This window comes from Oryctolagus cuniculus, chromosome 8 (assembly GCF_051225735.1).
Source record: "Oryctolagus cuniculus isolate XC-2025 breed Fujian yellow rabbit chromosome 8, ASM5122573v1, whole genome shotgun sequence".
Lineage (NCBI taxonomy): Eukaryota > Metazoa > Chordata > Mammalia > Lagomorpha > Leporidae > Oryctolagus > Oryctolagus cuniculus.
This window is the reverse complement of record NC_142874.1, coordinates 72,002,208-72,016,659: the sequence shown is the minus strand read 5'-3', so window position 1 is coordinate 72,016,659 and position 14,452 is coordinate 72,002,208. Positions and strand designations below refer to the sequence as shown.

General features: G+C 38.3%; 1 protein-coding gene across 16 annotated transcripts in view; it reads left to right on the top strand.

Moving 5' to 3' along the window:
* The window catches only part of BLTP1 (bridge-like lipid transfer protein family member 1), a 244,321-nt gene that overhangs the window by 53,681 nt on the left and 176,188 nt on the right, over positions 1-14,452 (top strand). For all 16 annotated transcript variants that reach the window (XM_070047638.2, XM_070047636.2, XM_008267930.5 and 13 more), the window contains exons 8-10: positions 9,094-9,175; positions 9,560-9,753; positions 12,654-12,733. In XM_070047638.2, the coding sequence (XP_069903739.2) occupies positions 9,094-9,175; positions 9,560-9,753; positions 12,654-12,733 (356 nt within the window). The remainder of the gene's footprint in view (positions 1-9,093; positions 9,176-9,559; positions 9,754-12,653; positions 12,734-14,452) is intronic.

Sequence of the window (14,452 nt, the reverse complement as noted above, 5' to 3'; positions counted from 1 at the left end):
CAAGTGCATTAGCAGGGAACTGGATTGGAGGTGGAGCAGCTGGGACTTGACTGGTGCCCATATGGAATGCTGACATTGTAGGCAGCAACTTACCCTGCTATACCACAATGCCAGCCCCAGTGAGTTGATTTTTGTATAAAGTGTAAGGTATGGGTCTTGTTTTATACTTCTGCATGTGGAGATCCTTTGTTGAAGAGACTATGCTTTCTCCAGGGAATGCTTTTAGCTCGTTTGTCAAAGATAAGTTGGTTGCAGCTATACGGTTTATTTTCTGGGGTTTCTGCTCTGTTCCATTGGTCTGCATTTCTGTTTTTGTGGTAGTACCAGGCTGTTTTGATTTAACTGCACTGTATAGTATGTCTTGAAATCTGGTATTGTTATGCCTCCAGCTTTGTTTTTGTTGTTTAAGATTTCTTTAGCTATTTGGGGTCTCTTGTGTTTCTATATGAATTTTAGGATCATTTTCTAGATCTGAGAAGAATATCATTGCCATTCTGATTGAGATTGCATTGAATTTCTAAATTACTTTTGATAGTATGGATATATTGATGATATTAATTCTTGCAGTCCATGAACATGGAATATTTTTCCATTTTTGTTTCTTTTTCTATTTCTTTTATTACTGTTTTGTAATTTTCATTGTAAGGGTCTTTCATATCCTTGGTTCAAGTTATTTGAAGGCTAACGTTAAATTTTTTGGTGGCTGTTGTGAATGGGACTGAACTTACAAGTTCCTTCTTAGCCATGGCATTGTCTGTGTATACAAAGTCTATTGATTTTTGCTTGTTGATTTTATATCTTGCAACTTTACCAAGCGTCTTATGAGTTCCAATATAGTCTCTTGCTGGAGTCTTTTGGTTCCCCTATATGTAGGTTCATGTCATCTGTGAACAGGTATAATTTGACTTTTTTCCAATTTTTATCCCTTTGATTTCTTTTTCTTGTCTAATGGGTCTGGCTAAAACTTCCAGAATTATATTGAATAGTTATGGTAATAGTGGACATCCTTGTCTGGTTCCAGATCTCAGTGGAAATGCCTCCAGCTTTTCCCCATTCATTATGATGCTGGCTATGCATTAGTCATACATTACCTTGATTGTGTTTAGATGTGTTCCTTCTATTCCTAATTTGCTTAAGGTTTTTTCATGAATCAATATCATATTTTGCCAAATGCTTTCTCAGCATCTGTTGAGATAATCAAATTTTTTTTTTCTTAAATTTGTTAATGTGATGTATCACGCTTATTGATTTGTGTATTTTGAGGCATGGTTCAGCCTTGGTTGATGTGGGCACTCACAGAATCATCCAGCAGGTGGAAGTTCTCAATATCTTTTTCTCTGTCTGTCTGTCAGTCGTCCTTTCAAATAAATAGATAAATAAAGAGAAAAAGAACTCAAACTCTTTTCCAGAATTCAGTGATGAAATAACATTGTCTTTTATTATATAATTCAGAGAAAACCAAATCTTAAGGCAATTAGATTTGACTGTTAGGAGTTGATTAGAGAGTACTTTTGTAAGCTACAGGGGGAAATGCTTGGATAAAATGATATAGGTATAGGTCAGTTCTGAGGAAATTATATGTTATAGTTTAGATTCCCTTTGTTATACGTGACATCCATAGTTTACAGAAAAATCAATGTTTAATTCAAAGATTAATAGTTAAGGGATTGATTTGTTTTTTAGTATGTGTTTTTTAGTGTAAAGAGTAATCCTGGCCGGCGCCGTGGCTCAATAGGCTAATCCTCCGCCTTGTGGAGCCGGCACACCGGGTTGTAGTCCCAGTCGGGGCGCCGGATTCTGTCCCGGTTGCCCCTCTTCCAGGCCAGCTCTCTGCTGTGGCCCGGGAGTGCAGTGGAGGATGGCCCAAGTGCTTGGGCCCTGCACCCCATGGGAGACCAGGAAAAGCACCTGGCTCCTGGCTTCAGATCAGCGCGGTGATCTTTCTCTCTGCCTCTCTCTTTCTGTCCACTCTGCCTGTCAAAAAAAAAAAAAAAAAGTGTAATCCTGAGATTGTTGTTTGATGGAGGAAGGATTAGAGGATAGGGAATAGGGAAGCAAACAAAGGTTGATGAGGCTATCTTGCAAAGGAAGGATGCCTCTTTAAGGTAATAGGGAAGAAGAGAATGCTGGTATAGAAATACATTGATGTAATGAACTACTAAAGAAAGAGCAAATAATATTGAATAAGGATATTGGTGTATACATTATATTTTAATGTAAACCTTAGAAAATTAAACCATTTACACATATAAATTGAAAAATTATTAAATAATTTATTATAAGCCTTGAAAAATGAAAATTTATTTTAATAATATATAGATATAATAAAAGGAAAGTATAAATAAAAGAAGAATCTATAGTTAAGAATATAAAATGAACTATTATAATAATCATAGAAATAAATTTTTACAATGATTTCAATTTTCAGAAATCATGTAATTTTACAAAGAACCTCTTGAATAAAATTTGAATTGAAGAAATGGGTTTTGTAGCTAACTTTCAGATTATCTATACCATTCAAAGTGTTTTTGTTATTTACTTTAACCATTTTTGTTGACTCTTCATATATGAAAGATAGTTGTTTTTTACATAATGATGAGGACATTTATTCCTCAAATAAATTTTAAGAAGTGCTTCTTCTGTGCTAGGAACTGAGCTGTGATACTATGTATACTGGGAATAAGGCAACACTTCTGTCCTGAGACAATTTTTAACCTAGTGTGGGAATAAAAACAATAAACATGTGACTGTAGTGAAAGAAATGTTACCATGGGGCAAGATTTGAATTCTTTGGGCAGACCTTGAAGCATGAAGGAGAGCTAGGACAAATGAAGGATAAATGTATTATTCAAAGGAGATGAAAGAATAGCCCATAGAGAAGAAACGTATTAAATAGGGATGTGTACTGGAGTGACTGGATTAGATTATTTGAGGTGTGGACAAATTAGAATAAGGAGGTTAGCAGAGTCCAGGTGTTAGAAATCTGGCTTTATGTATACCCCCATTCTTTTCCCCAACCCGGTAATGCTGTAATGTCATTGGATGTGGTAAGGTGGGAGCCAGGGAGAGCCAATGGAGGGATGTTTCTACAGTTCAGGAAAGAGAAAATTATCAACTTATGTGGTAGCAGAGGAATGGGAGAGGAGTTGATGGCTTCCAGATATACTTAGGGGGTTGAATACCTAAGACCATGATTGATACAGAGAATACGAAGAAGAGTTTGAAAATGGATCCAGGGGCCAGTGCAGTGGCCTACTGGGTAAAGCTGCCGCCTGCAGTGCTGGCATCTCATATGGGCACCTGTTCAAGTCCCGGCTGCCCCACTTCCAATCCAGCTCTCTGCTATGGCCTGGGAAAGCAGTAGTAGATGGCCCAGTACGTGGGCTCTTGCACCCACGTGGGAGACACAGAAGAAGCTCCTGGCCTCCTGGCTTCAGATCTTTGCAGCTCTGGCTGTTGCAGACAGTTGTGGAGCGAACCAGCAGATGGAAGACCTCTCTCTTTCTCTGCTTCTGCCTCTGCCTCTCTCTAACTCTGCCTTTCAAATAAATAAATAAATCTTTAAAAAATGAATATATATATTTTGGATTCTAACTTCCTATAAGATGTATGATTTGCAAATGTTTTCACCTATTCCATGGGTTGCCACTTACTATCCTGATTGTTTCCGTGGTTGTGCTGAAGCTTTTTAGTTTTATGTAATCCTGTCTTTTTTTTTTTTGCTTTTGTTTCCTGTGCTTTTGAGTTCATATCCAAAAAATCTTTTTTCTTGACTAATATTGTGTAGTTTTTCCCATATTTTTTCCTCTAGTAATCTCATTGCTTCAGTCTATAAGCCATTTGGATTTGATTTTTTGTGTACAGTGTGAGATAAAGGTCTAATTTCATTTGCCTATCTATGGATATCTGGCCTTCCCAACATTTTTTTTTTTAAAGGTTTAAAAGCAAGATTTATTAGAGTCAAAGACCTCCAGCCAAAGTGGCATGGAGGGGGGCTGCAAGATAAACAAAACCCAAAGGACCCTGTGACACTAAGGTTTTCAGGAAACTGTCACTCAGTAAGGTGGGGAAAACCTAACAAAAGACCTGATTTACAATTCTTTACCCTATCTGGTTTGCTCATGATAAAACAAAAAACTATCACAAGGGTGGGATACCTAATTTGTTTTCACAGTAAGCTGGGAGTTCAGAAGGGTAGTCATGGCTCCCTTGCTCTTCTCATAAGATGGGAAGCTGCCAAGGAGTGGGCAGGCAGTTACTTCTGACCTTTCTAAGGATAACTTTTTGGGAGGAACATTTCCTCTTTCAGTTTTCAGACTGCCTGTTAACCCATGATTCCTCAATATTACCCACTCAACAAGAATGGACCATAACTTCTATTAGGAGAACTGGGTGATTATCACTCTGGCTGTTTCATGCTGAAAAGGGGTGTCACCCAACACCATTTATTAGAATGTTGTTATCTTCCCAGTGTGTGTTCTTGGCACTTTTGTTAAAAATTGATTAACCTAAATGTGTGAATTTATTATCTGGGCTCTCTATTCTGGTCCATTGGTGTATGATTGGTCTATGTGCCATTTTTTTCTTTAAATGCTAGTGTTATGCTGTTTTGATTACTATTGCTTTTTGTAGTATATTTTGAAGTCAGATAGTTTGATTCCTCCAGCCTTGTTCATTTTGCTAAAGAGTGCTTTGGCTATCCAAGGTGTGTGTGTGTGTTTTGTTTTTTTAAATGGTTCTATGCAAATTTTATAATTATTCTTTGCATTTATTAAAAAATATACCACTGATATTTTGATGGGGATTTGCATTGAACCTATGTACCGCTTCTGGGTAATGGACATTTTAACAACGTTAATTTTCCACTCTGTAATCACAGGGTATCTTTCCATTTATTTATGTCTTCCATTTCTTTCATCATGTTTCATAGTTTTCAGTGTAGAGGATACTTAGTTAAATTTATCCCTGAATATATTAAAAAATTAATTTATTGATTTGAAAGGCAGAGTTTCAGTGAGAAGGAGAGAGAGAGAGAGAGAGAAAGAGAGAGAGAAAGAGAGAGAAAGGGGATTGTGTGGTTTATTCCTGAAATGACTGGAATGGCTAGGGCTGGGCCAGACCAAAGCCAGGAATCAGAGGCTTCATCTGGGTCTCCCATGTGGGTGTCAGGGTTCCAAAGACTTGGGCCATCTTTCACTGCTTTCATGCTTTCCCAGGCACATTAGCAGGAGCTAGATCAAATGTGGAGCAGCTGGGACTTGATTGAACCTGTGCCCATAAAGGATTCTGATGTCACAGGTGGCAGCTTAGCCTGCTACACCACAGCACCAGCCCCTGAATATTAAATTGGCTATGTATCCAGAATATATAAAGGATTCAAATAATTTAATAGAAGAAAACCCCAGTTAAAAAATAGACAAAAGTGGTATGTGTTTGGCACAGCTGTTAGGATTCCACTTGGGATGCTTGTGTCCCATATTAGGTTCAAATCTTAATCCTGCTTCTAATTCTAGCTTCCTGGTATTGCACACCCTGAAAGCAGGGGGATTTACCTAAGTACCTGAGTCCCTTTCACTCATGTGGGTGATAAGGATTGAGTTTCAGGTCCTGGCTTAAGCATAGATATGGAATTTATCTAAGCATACAATAAAGGATAAATGAATAGAGAAAATGTATACAATGAAATACTATTCACTCTTTCAAAAGAAGGAATCTTGGCATTTGCTATAGCACTGGTTATGTGATATAAGCCATGCACAGAAAGACACATACAACATGATCTCAGTTATATATGGAATCTAAAAAATTGGAACAGGTAGAAGTAGAGAGAAAAATGGTGGTTACAAAAAGGCTTGAGGAATAAGTTCAAGATGTCTTATTGTACAACATGATGACTGTAGTTAATAAGAACGTGTTCTTGAAAATTGCTTAAAGGGACGGCGCTGTGGTGTAGTGGGTTGAGCAGCTGCCTGCAGTGCTGGTATCCCATATGGGCACCAGTTAGAGACCCGGCTGCTTTACTTCCTATCCAGCTCTCTGCTATGGCCTGGGAAAGCAGTAGAAGATGGCCCAAGCCGTTGGGGCCCTGCACGTGCATGGGAGACCCAGAAGAAGACCCTGGCTCCTGGCTTTGGATCGGCGCAGCTCCGGTCATTGTGGCTAGTTGGGGAGTGAACCAGCAATAGAAGAGCTCTCTCTCTCTCTCTTTCTGCCTTTCCTTCTCTCTCTGTGTAACTCTGACTTTCAAATAAATAAATCTTAAAAAAAAAAAAGAAAATTGCTGAGAATAGATTTTAAGGGTTTTCACTGCAGAAAGAAATAAATGTGTGCGGTAATATATATGGTAATTATATTCTATACACACAAAAGGGGAATGAATCCAAATTTCCAACTGAAGTAGTAATTATTTTTGAGTTAGGAAACTTTGGAGGAAAGGGAGGTTAGGAGGAGGCGATGAGATACACCCTAGTGGACGTCGGAAATGTGATTTAGAAGTCACCTGGTTATTGAAGATATATACCTTGAGTTTTCACCTGAAATTTTTGTGAATTGCTGTTAAATTTCACTTTATAAAGTTTGTATAGTTTGTGAATGGCCAATGTGCTTACTCTTATGTATCATTTTTAGCTTATTGAGGAGGGAATTGTTCTGGCACAAGGTGATAGGGAAGGGGAAGAGAGAAGACAGACTATATTGTTTAGAGATGCTCAAGGTGGTCAAAACGTCAAACTCACTTGTACCTTAATCACTAAAAATTTTTAAAATTTGAAGTTCATGCATAGTTTTTTCATAATGTACATTTTTCTTTTTTTAAAATTATTTACTTATTTATTTGAAAGAGTTACACAGAGAGAGGAGAGGCAGAGAGAGAGAAAGAAAGAGTTCTTCCATCCGCTGGTTCACTCCCCAATTGGCCGCAATGGCCGGAGCTGTGCTTATCCAAAGCCAGGAGCCAGGATTTTCTTCTGGGTCTCCCACTTGGATGCAGGGGCCTAAGGATTTGGGCCATCTTCCACTGCTTTCCCAGGCCATAGCAGAGAGCTGGATTGGAAGTGGAGCAGCCAGTACTTGAACTGGCACCTATATGGGATGCTGGCGCTTCAGACCAGGACATTAACCCACTGTGCCACCATAAGGTGCCAGCCCTCATAAGGTGCATTTTCTACAAATTTAAAAAAATTTATTTGAGAGGGAGAGAAGAGAGAGGGAGCAAGTGAGAGAGCTCCCATCCACAAGTTAACTCCCCAGATTCTGCTTTGGGAGTTGGAACTCAAATCAGATCTCCCAGGTTGGTGGTAGGAACCCAATTGAACTATTACTCCTACCTTCCAGGGTTCACATTAATGGGAAGCTAGTCAGGTGCCAGAGACAGGTATTGAACCCAGATAATCTGATATGGGATGTGGGCACCTTAACCACTAGGTTAAACCCTCACCATTTTTATAATTATTTTAATTGTACATATGTATGGGGTACAGTGTGATAACTCCAAATGTATTCAATGTATTAAGATTAAATCATGTTTGTGGTCGGTGCTGTGGCATAGTGGGGTAAGCCTCCACCTGTGGTGCCAGAAGCCCATATGGGTGCCACTTCAAGTCCCCGCTGCTCCTCTTCGATCCAGCTCTCTGCTATGGCCTGGAAAAGCAGTTGAAGATGGTCCAAGTCCTTGGGCCCCTGCACCCAAGTGGGAGACCAGGAGGAAGCTCCTGGCTCCTGGCTTTGGATTGGCTTGGCTCTAGCCATTGCAGCCCTCTAGCGAGTGAACCCGCACATGGAAGACTTTTCTCTCTGTTTCTCCCTTTCTCTCTAACTCTACTTCTCAAATAAAAAATAAAATCTTTTTAAAAAAAAGTCACATTGGTTAACATTTCTGTTTCTAGTTGTTACTTGATGATTGGATTATAGTCATCAAGCTGATCTCTTTTGTTTGCTCAGAAAGTCTGTAATAGGTTATTTATTTATTTATTTATTTTTGACAGGCAGAGTGGACAGTGAGAGAGAGAGAGACAGAGAGAAAGGTCTTCCTTTTTGCCGTTGGTTCACCCTCCAATGGCCGCCGTGGCTGGCGCTGGCGCGCTGCAGCTGGCGCACCGTGCTGATCCGATGGCAGGAACCAGGTACTTCTCCTGGTCTCCCATGGGGTGCAGGGCCCAAGGACTTGGGCCATCCTCCACTGCATTCCCTGGCCACAGCAGAGAGCTGGCCTGGAAGAGGAGCAACCGGGACAGAATCCGGCACCCCGACTGGGACTAGAACCCAGTGTGTCAGCGCCGCAAGGCGGAGGATTAGCCTAGTGAGCCGCGGTGCCGGCCCCTGTAATAGGTTATTGTGAACTATAGGCACCCAAGTGTAGTGTGGAACACTAGGAGCTTATCTGTTCTATTTTTACTGTGTTTTGATACACCCATTATCTAACCTCCCTTCAACCCCTTCTTCTTCCCATCCTTCCCTGTAATCACTATTCCATGTTCAGATGAACTTATTTTTTTTAGCTTTTGCATATGAGTGAGAACATCAGCTATTTTGTCTTTCTGTTTCTGACCTATTTGTTGTTTTAGTAATAACTTTGGCTGTCCTGAAAATGTTGTATGGTAGCATAGTGGACATGACTGAAGATGAAGTGACAGCATATCATACTTTATGGTTTTAGAGCTTGTCATTCTAAAAAACAGTCATTATTATAGCTTGTCAGTTGAAAAATTGGTATCAGAGACAGTGCATTCAGAGACATTTTTAGGGGAAATTAGTACTCTGGGGAATGTCTGGCACAGGGGTCAAAATCATTTGGTCTCGCCCTGCCAAGGTAACTGCAAGCGGAATTCGAAACTCAGTAAGTCTGAAGCGGGGTAATTTTTAGGTCGATAATTTTGTATGGCCCACGAATGGTGTTGTAAATTTCTGAATAGTCCTTGGCAGAAAAAGCTTCCCTCCCTGCTGCCTTAGGGGATCATTGTTTTGTTTACTGGAGTGGTAAGGTACAGCTGTTGGTAAGGTACAGCTGATACTGATTATGTGTATTGTAAGGAAGGCAACTGTTTGTTCAGTTGTCTAAGTTTTTGTTATCTGTGTCATTTTAATTCTTTCTGTCAGAGTTAAAGTAAAAACAGAATCTCAAGACCCCACATCTTCCTGGAGATCACTTATTCCGGTCATAAAGGTCAACGTGAGCACAGTAAGTGAATTGTACTACAATTAATGCTTGGTGGCAATAGTAGAACTTTTCATGTTTGCAAATACGATTTTTATGTGAGAAGAGAATTTTATGAAGATTTCTTTACTGTTTTTCTAAAGTATGAGTTTTACCATCAATGCTGTTGTAAGATAAATTTACTCGAACTTAAAGGCTATTTTTTTCACAAATATTTGAATTGCTTTAAAGTTACCTTTAAGTATCTTCAAATACTGATTTGAATTGACCATTGGGATACTTTAAATATCATATATGATTCAAATGGAGTAATTTAGCTGTTGCTTGTAATTCTTTGTTAATAGGTTATCTAAGGAGAAAATTATGGCCACAATAGCATGGTATAATATCCTTTTGTCTCCTTTTTAGGGGCGTTTGGCCTTTGGGAATCATTACCAACCTCAAACTTTGTGCATCAACTTTGATGATGCCCTGTTAACTTACACTACAAAACCACCTTCAAGTCATCTTGACCAATTCATGCATATTGTGAAAGGAAAGCTTGAAAATGTTCGGGTCATGCTTGTTCCTAGTCCAAGATATGTTGGTCTTCAGAATGATGAGTAAGGACATCTTATAAAAATAGTTCTTTATAGCAAAATAGATATTGACTTGAACTATACCATCCTTTGAATTTCTCTGCTACAAGTTGTACAATAATTATGTATAAGTCTGTTTTCAAACAACTACCCTAGATAGTCTTGCTTTAGAGGATAAATGGATATGTTATCCAGTGATAATTCTGAAAATTTTTCTGTATGTTATAACTATTCTTTTTTTTTTTAAGTTTTTTTTTATTTTTTATTTGAGAGGTAGAGTTACAGCTAGTGAGAGGGAGAGGCAGAGAGAAAGGTCTTCCATCCGTTGGTTCACTCCCCAAATGGCTGCAATGGCCAGAGCTGCGCTGATCTGAAGCCAGGAGCCAAGTGCTTCTTCCTGGTCTCCCATGTTGGTGCAGGAGCCCAAGGATTTGGACCATTTTCTACTGCTTTCCCAGGCCATAGCAGAGAGCTGGATTGAAAGAGGAGCAGCCGAGACTTGAACTGGTGTCCATGTGGGATGCCGGCGCTTAACCTACTGCGCCACAGCGCTGGCCCCTATAACTATACTTTTTCCCTTGTTACTATATTCATATCTTAGAAGCATATTTTGGTCAATTAAACCATTTTTTTTATGTTAGGAAATGCACATCACAGATAGTTATTGTCCCCTGAAGGCATGGTTAAATAGTAAATTGATCAGATTTATTACAGTGCCGTATCATTTCAAGTTACTGAAAATTTAAAATGGAATCAAAATTCTCTTGGAAAATTAGTGAAGTTAGGATAGTACAGTTTTGAAACCTACTTGACATTTCTTTAAGTGATTCCACAAAAATGATTGTTAGTTTTCCATCTAGTTTCCCAGACTTCTCCCTTCTGTGAAGTAGCTGCTTGTAGTTAGGAGGTTTGATACATGGGTGATAGACACTACATTTGTCCCATTGCAGTGGAGGCTTACATAGGAGGATCTGGGAGGCATTGAGAGTGAACAGCAGATTCGTAACTCCTGCTGACTCTAGGCCACACCTTCATGGGTAGGATTATGGACCTCTTTGATCTTTATTTTTTTCTAAATCAGCTTTATTTTTTATGAAGGAGATTCTGTGGTTTCCTTTCAGAAGTGTGATTATTACTTATCTTTTCTAACTCTTAGCTAGCTGCTTGTTAACTTATCCAGGGATTGACTAGAATGACAGACAGTGCTTTTTCCGTTTTTGAATTCCATGGTGGTTATGGGTCTACATGGTTTTGCTCTTCAAGAGTATGGATGTGGTTGAGCATCTTCTGGAATGTGGGACTTGTACAAAGTTATTTATTTATATTAAGATACATATTGAGGCCGGTGCTGCGGCTCACTAGGCTAATCCTCTGCCTTGTGGCGCCGGCACACTGGGTTCTAGTCCCGGTCGGGGCGCCGGATTCTGTCCCGGTTGCCCCTCTTCCAGGCCAGCTCTCTGCTGTGGCCAGGGAGTGCAGTGGAGGATGGCCCAAGTCCTTGGCCCTGCACCCCATGGGAGACCAGGAGAAGTACCTGGCTCCTGCCATCGGATCAGCGCGGTGGCCATTGGAGGGTGAACCAACGGCAAAAAGGAAGACCTTTCTCTCTGTCTCTCTCTCTCACTGTCCACTCTGCCTGTCAAAAAAAAAAAAAAAAAAAAGATACATATTGACTGGGGCCAGCACTGTGGCATAGTGGGTAAGGCTGCCACCTGCAGTACTGGCCTCCCATTTGGGTGCCAGTTTGAGTCCTGGCTGCTCCGCTTCTGATCTCGCTCTCTGCTGTGGCCTGGGAATACAGTAGAAGATGGCCCAAGTCCTTGGACCTCTGCACCCACGTGGGAGACCTGGAGGGGCTCTTGGTTCCTGACTTTGGATTGGTGCAGCTCTGGCCATTGCAGCCATTTGGGGAGTGAACCAGTGGATGGAAGACGCCTCTCTCTCTCTCTCTCTCTCTCTTTCTCTCTCTCTCTCTCTCTTTCTCTCTCTCTGCCTCAACCTCTCTGTAACTCTGCCTTTCAAATAAAATAAATAAATCTTTTTTTTTAAAAAAAGGTACATATTTACTAAATTTGGATTTAAAAAAATTGCTACCAAGTAAGATGAAACGTGTTCTGCTATTAATAATTTATCTAAACAGTCTTAAAATTGTAGTTTTCATTCTTCTAAAGTGTATAAATTAAATCATAAGATTAAACATTAACCTTTGTTATATAATACATATTTAGAAGAAAATTATTGCCTTTGTAAATGGTATAATATTATCTAATGATTGAGAAGTTAGTTTTCTTAATTAAAGATTTATTTATTTGAAAATTAGAGTTACAGAGAGAGTGAGGGAGACAGAGAGAGAGAAAGAAAAATGTTCCATTTGCTGGTTTATTCTCCAGATGGCTGCAATAGCTAGGGCTGGGCCAAGTCAAAGCTGGGAGCCAAGAGCTTCATCCAGGTCTTCCATGTGGGTTTCAGGGGCCCAAACACTTGGACCATTCCTAGCTGCTTTTATTTTATTTTTATTTTATGTATATTATACAGAAAGAAAAATATTATTTAGTTTTGAGGTGTTAATGTAAAATGGTTAGATTTTAATTTTATTGTAAATGCAAAATGTTTAACTTTGTTCTAAATTGATTTCTATAATTCAGAACAAAATGAAAAATACAGATCTGAAATTTTTTGATTAATTTACTAGTAATTTTTTATATTATTTCATTATTTAGTCTAATATAGAATACATCTCAGGAATGACTTATAAGGGTAGTTGACTGTATAAAAGATGGTTTCCCGTTGGTAAGCTGATACCTGTGATGTCCTTTTTAGTTTTTTTTTTTTTTTTTATTTTCCTCTATTACCACCATTAACTAGGATACTGAACATTTTGTATTCTAGGGGTATATTTATTTTACTCTTACCTCTTCTTATAGACCACCAAGGTTGATGGGGGAAGGTTTTGTGGTGATGCAGTCAAATGATGTTGACATCTACTACTACATGGATGAGCCAGGTATTTTTCTGAAATATGTTTCATAGCTACAATTCCATCTCTTTCAAGTGCTGGTGATATTTCAAACCTACTTACTTTGGATATAAATAAGTATCAGTAAATGGCAAATGTGAATATGAGAGTGTTTCCTAAAAATTCTGGCATTTCTCAAAAGTTTACTCTTAATTAGATATTTTAGACTAAAAGAGAATAATATAGTAATGTTTCCTTCAATTTCCATTTTCACAGATACACCTTCAACATTGAGAATGCTGAGGGCTGAAAATAAAAAACCTTTAGGGAGTGTGGCTTAGAAAAATTACAATATTAGATTTGAGTCTCAAAATTTAAAGATTAAAATCTAGCTAGTTATAATGTCTGACAGAGGTTCCCATTTTATAAAAATATCTAAATAATGGTTTTTAAAATTCTTTTTTCCTAATTCTGGTCTTTTTATACCTGTCTGGGGTTTGCAAAGTCAAAGTATTTTCCGTGAAAGTAAGATGTTATTTGCCGTTTCACAGTGTTGACTTTTGTACATTTTGCATTGTACAGCAATGATGGGTAAAACTGCTGATGTCTTAGCATGAATCAAGGCAGTGGCTCCTAACTATATGAATAGTCACTATATCTTTCACTGTCATGCATTCACAGTAAGACAAAAAAATGTTAGTGCTGCCTAAAAGTTAAACAATAGGAATTACTAATTTTATCAAATATTGGCCATTGAATGAAGTCTTAGAATTATGTGTTACAAGTTGGAAAGTTTGCATAAAGTACTTCTGCTGCATGCCAGAGTATACTAGTGTCTTGAGGAAAAGCATTTTTGTGATTGAGTTGCAAGCTGAACTGCTTACTTTTTTTCATGGAACTTGTATTTTACTTAAAAGAATAATTAACAACTGATTATGGTTTTGATCTTTTGTGTGGAAATTTGAATTTTGGAAAATCTGACTCCTACTTGATAGCATCCTAGAAAATAACAGCTTTTCTGATGAGACCTCCATGTTTAAATGCTAATAATGTTTAAAATGTTTTTAAATGTTTAATAATGTTTTTAAATGTTTAATAATGTTTAATAATGAAATTTGTTAACATTTGGAATGTATCCATATAATTCAGTGAACCAGTATTTTCTTTTTTTTTTTTTTATTTATTTATTTTTTTTAATCTTTTATTTAATGAATATAAATTTCCAAAGTACGACTCCTGTGTTACAATGGCTTCCCCCCCATACCGTCCCTCCCACCCACAACCCTCCCCTTTCCCACTCCCTCTCCCCTTCCATTCACATCAAGATTCATTTTCGATTATCTTAATATACAGAAGATCAGCTTAGTATACCTTAAGTAAGTATTTCAACAGTTTGCTCCCACACAGAAACATAAAGTGAAAAATAATAGATGATTTTTTTTAAATGATGATGAAATCAGATCAGACCTATTGTCATGTTTAATCCCAGTGAGAGTCAAGTTGGGAATTGATAATTTCTTTCTTTTTTTTTTTTTTTTTTTTTTTACAGAAGATCAGTTTAGTGTACATTAAGCAAAGATTTCAGTCGTTTGCACCCCCATAGAAACACAAAGTGAAATATACTGTTTGAGTACTCGTTATACAATTAAGCCTCAGTGTACAGCACGTTAAGGACAGGGATCCTACATGAGGAGTAAGTGCACAGTGACTCCTGTTGTTGACTTTACCAATTGACACTCCTGTTTATGGCATCAGTAATCTCCCTAT